At 44.9% G+C, this 4,519-nt stretch overlaps 1 protein-coding gene across 1 annotated transcript; it reads left to right on the top strand.

Annotated features, from left to right (window-relative positions):
• Positions 1-1,924: 1,924 nt before the first annotated feature.
• On the top strand, positions 1,925-3,868 carry LOC308294324 (endonuclease domain-containing 1 protein; the record flags this gene model as incomplete). The annotated part of the gene is made up of 3 exons (XM_080737053.1): positions 1,925-2,167; positions 2,947-3,155; positions 3,451-3,868. The coding sequence occupies 3 exons, from the start codon at positions 1,925-1,927 to the stop codon at positions 3,866-3,868; spliced, it is 870 nt and encodes a 289-aa protein (XP_080593179.1).
• Between the last annotated feature and the right edge of the window lie 651 nt (positions 3,869-4,519).

Raw genomic sequence — 4,519 nt, 5'->3', positions numbered from 1 at the left:
TATTGCTTTGAAATGTATTCAAATACAAAATACAAAGTGGAAATTATTTGAATGTAGTAAAAGCTGTATTTAAATGACTGGTCATGCTCCAAAACTGTACCACACAGGAAAAAGAGAAAATCACGATGTGACGTGAGAGTTGCCGCAAAATCATTCTGTAAATCATAACGTCTGTGTAAAGCAACACACAGAAAATATCTCCCCTTAAAATAAAGATGATCAGAATTACACTGTCTTTAGTGGCACAGACAGTGGCACAGACAGACAGACAGACAGACAGACAGACAGACAGACAGACAGCCTTGGATCAAGATGGTCATATGTATCAAGGCTATTTAGATAGATAGATGGATAGATAGACAGATAGATAGATAAATAGATGCCACTCGTCAACGGGAAGTGTTTGTTTCCAGCAGGCCAGGGGTCAGCCAGCTATCTGTTGTTATAGGAACAGTTTCAGAAACATTCCAGTCTTCTTTCACTGGTAAAGCTGGTAAATAGACTCCACCCCCAAACACACATGCACACACACACACAAACACAGCTTTATTTATAAATGGAAAGGGAGAGAAAGGAGTGGCAAATACAGACTGGCTTGCATTTAAACCACGGTCTGATTATTGCCGTGGGAAACGGCGGGCCAAGGGGGTGGTGGCAAGTGGAATCCAAAGCTTCTCCCTTGTCAACTAAAGTATTTTCTTTCTTCAAACTGTAACAGTGTGTGTTTACAGTTCAAAACTGCAGTATATCCGGCAACCACTTAGTTTATATGGCTTTACTACTTAAGCCATCGTACACTCAATAATGTGCTCTTTTCTTTTTATTTCACAACATGCATAAAAGACACAGATGTAGACATAAAACTACAATAACCCACTGTAACATACAGTATAAACCCGCACCTCCCCAGTAGTTCATCATTAACAGTCCGTTGTTCCCTTTCCCCCCTATCACGATAAGAGAGGTAGAAAAAAAAAGTGGAGATGTGGCGTATGGCATGGATTTCTACACAGATTAGGAGGTATGGCATGGAAAGAGGGAATTTGCATTTCTTTCACCATAGTGAAAACTGCATTCATGGCTGGAAAGGGCACTTTTTACAGACGAATAAAAGGGAAGGGGCTCAAGCCCCCTTTGATGTCTATGTGTGCACGTGCCTGAACCGCAGTTTTAAATATCCTTTCCAAAACAAGACTGGATAAACATTTATTTATCTCTAATAATATATACTAGACTGGAGCTGACCAAGATTTTTCAGGGATAGATATTGTAATTAAAGCCATATTCCTTCACCAGTGGTGTAAAGTAACTAAGTACATTACTCAAGTACTGTACTTACCAGGAGTATTTCCAATTTCCAGTAACTCTACTCCACTACATGTCAGAGGCAGATATTGTACTTTTACTCTACAACACTTATTTGAAAATGTTAGTTATCGGTACAAGTTACTTTGTAGATTTGGATTATTACAAAACATTCATGAACCACTTCAGCCCTATATACATTTCGGACATCTGAAAATAGCCGATCTATGAGCTTGTAGATCTGCTATTTTCAAAATATTCTATATACATGTACTGTATCTGCAAAATGAGTGCTTTCTACATTTGGTACTTTAAGTACATTTTTATACCTGCTTCTACATTGCAGTATTGATACTTTCACTTGTGAGTACTTTTTCCACCACTGCCCTTCATTATAGGGCTTGCTATTGCCACTGGATAGACTGCCCAGCCCATAATATTAAAATGAATGAGAAATTTGCATGATGTTTGCCAGAGCAGTTAAACCCACACGGGAAGAGACGTTGTCCCCTGGGATTAAATGCACAGTTAAAGAGGACCACAATACACTCAGGTTCGCGGGACAATGTTTACCAACGGAGGGACTCGAGCCCTCGTCTGTCTGCTGATGGCAGTGACGATGGCTAGAGGAGAGGTCCAGGAGAAGCTCTCGTCCGACTGTAAAGACTTCCTGTACATGGGCACGCTGCCCCAGGGACTCAACGACGACTTGCTGAAGATCATCTGCCAGTACTACGACGGCCAACCTCGCTTCGTCACCCTGTACGACCCCTGTGACCTCATCCCCATCTACTCGGCGTACACCTTCAAGCGCTCCGACGGCGCCAAGAAGACGGAGGCTCCCTGGATGTTCGAACCACAGGTGGTTATGTCACAATTATGATGTAATAATCGCCTATTCGCAATTATTTGAGATAATCGCAATTATTTGGGATAATCGCAACTATTTAGCAAAATCGTTTTCATGTTGACATTTTCCAAAAATAGCAGATCTACAAGCTTGTAGATCAGCAATTTCACAATCTTTGTAAACCATTTTTTTCACCCAGTGTCAATTGTCTAATGTAATCCTGGGTGCTACTCTCCCTCTGCCAACCTGGGGAGAGCATTTTGGAATGACCTCATGCTTCCTTCTAGAATGAGAAGGAAACATGAGGTCAGTCGGCCAAGCTGCTTCTTTTCACCTGACAGGAGGGAGTTTCCCCAGCTGGACGTAGCGTGTGGAAGGATTACTGCATGTTTTTTTGTGAGGATACCTACAGTACCCTAGGAGACACGGGGAGAACATGCAAACTCCACACAGAAAGGCCCTTTTGCCAAACCCACCTAGGGTATGGGCACTGATGACGCGGAGGAGAGAATGCCCCCAATTGCCCACAGCGTCCCCAGCAGGAATCGAACCCAGGACCTTCTAGCTGTGAGGAGTCAGTGCTACCGACTGCGCCACCGTGGCCCCCCAATTTCAGGGATAGGGGATAGTGGAGATAGACCGAAAACAGGGAATGAGAGAAGGGTAGTGACATGTAGCAAAGGTCGTCGGGAACGGGACTCGAACCTGCGACACGCTGTCAGGCTGCACAGAGCCTATGTGGCGGGTGCCCCAATTCTCAACCTTTTTTAATTCCATTTTTATCTCGCCAGCTCTCCTTATCAACTGGCTCAAGAAACATGCAGGCCTTCCCTGCCGGCGACCTCCAGAGGCTATTGGAAGAGTCCCAGGCCGTGCTGTTAGACTACTCGGACACCGTGGACTACGAGCGCGGTCAGCTGAACCCAGACGAGCACCAGAACAGTCCTGATGACAAGGCCGCCACCTACACGCTGACCAACGTGGTCCCTCAGGACCGGAGGTCAGTGGTGGATAGCAGGGGCGTCACAAGGGGAGGGAAAGTGGGACTGAATTACTAGGGCCCAAGGTGGAGGGGCCAATTATTTTATACTTTAGCTATTGAAAAATAGCAGATATACAAGCTCAAGCTGCAAGAAACCAATCCATTCCCATTGAAACGCATTGGCAGAATCCGCCCATACAGGTAGAATAAAAGTATGGCGTGACCGTGCCCTAACTTGAGTATTTCTGCACTGCAGTATTGATACTTTATTTTCCATGTTTTAACTTGAGTACTTTCTCCACCACTGCCGAAGGTTCAACGTGGGCCCGTGGAAGGCCCACGAGCACATGATCCGCAGGCGGCTGAACAACTACTGCCTGGGCACGGCGTACGTGGTGACCGGGGTGACCACCTCGGGGCGCACCATCCGTCGGAACGGCGCCGAGCGCGTGGTCATACCCACGTACCTGTGGTCGGCCTACTGCTGCCCCGACTTCGACCGCAACGCGCCGCCCGAGGAGCGTGCCAAGTTCCCGGCGTTCGGCGCGCACGGGCGCAACGACCAGGACAACAATCGGGTCCTGGAGATGGCCCTGCGGGAGTTGCAGGACTTCCTTCAGGCGATCACGTACGTCGGTCACTCCTTTCGGATCTTCTACAGCGACTGCGTGACCCCTCAAATGCCACTGAGGACCCTTCGAGACTATGTGGAGGAAGCGTTAAAAATTTAAACGTTTTAACAAATTAAAGCTGATATAAGTAGTTTTCTGCTGACATAAGCAGAGTTATTGGCCATTGCTTTTTTAAATTATAAATTCAGACGGCTAACAATGCTCCCCAAAATATTATTTTATCTGTGAGAAGCTCTGTCATTAATCCGGAAAATACATCATTAAACTATTCAAAGCTCACCTTTCTCTCCATGTCTAGGTCATTATTAAATTACGGCTATATTCTTGCAGGCCTACATTAGTTTGTATAAACTATCGAAAAGATTGTTGTGCTTAATGATTTTGCTTATACTGTACATCCTGTGTTCACGTTTGTTGTTGAATAAAAACATGATCTGTGTATGTTATCCCCATTCATCATGTGTGCAACACAGAGCAACTTGGACTTTTGGATTTGAAACAACAATATGTTTTAAACAAATTAGCTATAGTAATTCAGAAGGCCCTTGTGTTCCAAACACCTTCAGCACCTGTTCTGTGTCCTTTATCATTTCAACCCATGCATGGATGCACTATCAGGTCTTATCTCCCAGTGACAATGAGCTTTATCTCTACCGTCTCACTTGCATAGAGTAACTAAGTATGTTTACTCATGTACAGGACGACTTTGCCACTTTTCAACCGAATAGCACATGTATTTCCTACTGTCTC

Source organism: Nannobrachium achirus (assembly GCF_963921795.1).
Source record: "Nannobrachium achirus genome assembly, chromosome: 11".
Lineage (NCBI taxonomy): Eukaryota > Metazoa > Chordata > Actinopteri > Myctophiformes > Myctophidae > Nannobrachium > Nannobrachium achirus.
This window is presented reverse-complemented; position numbering and strand designations above follow the sequence as displayed.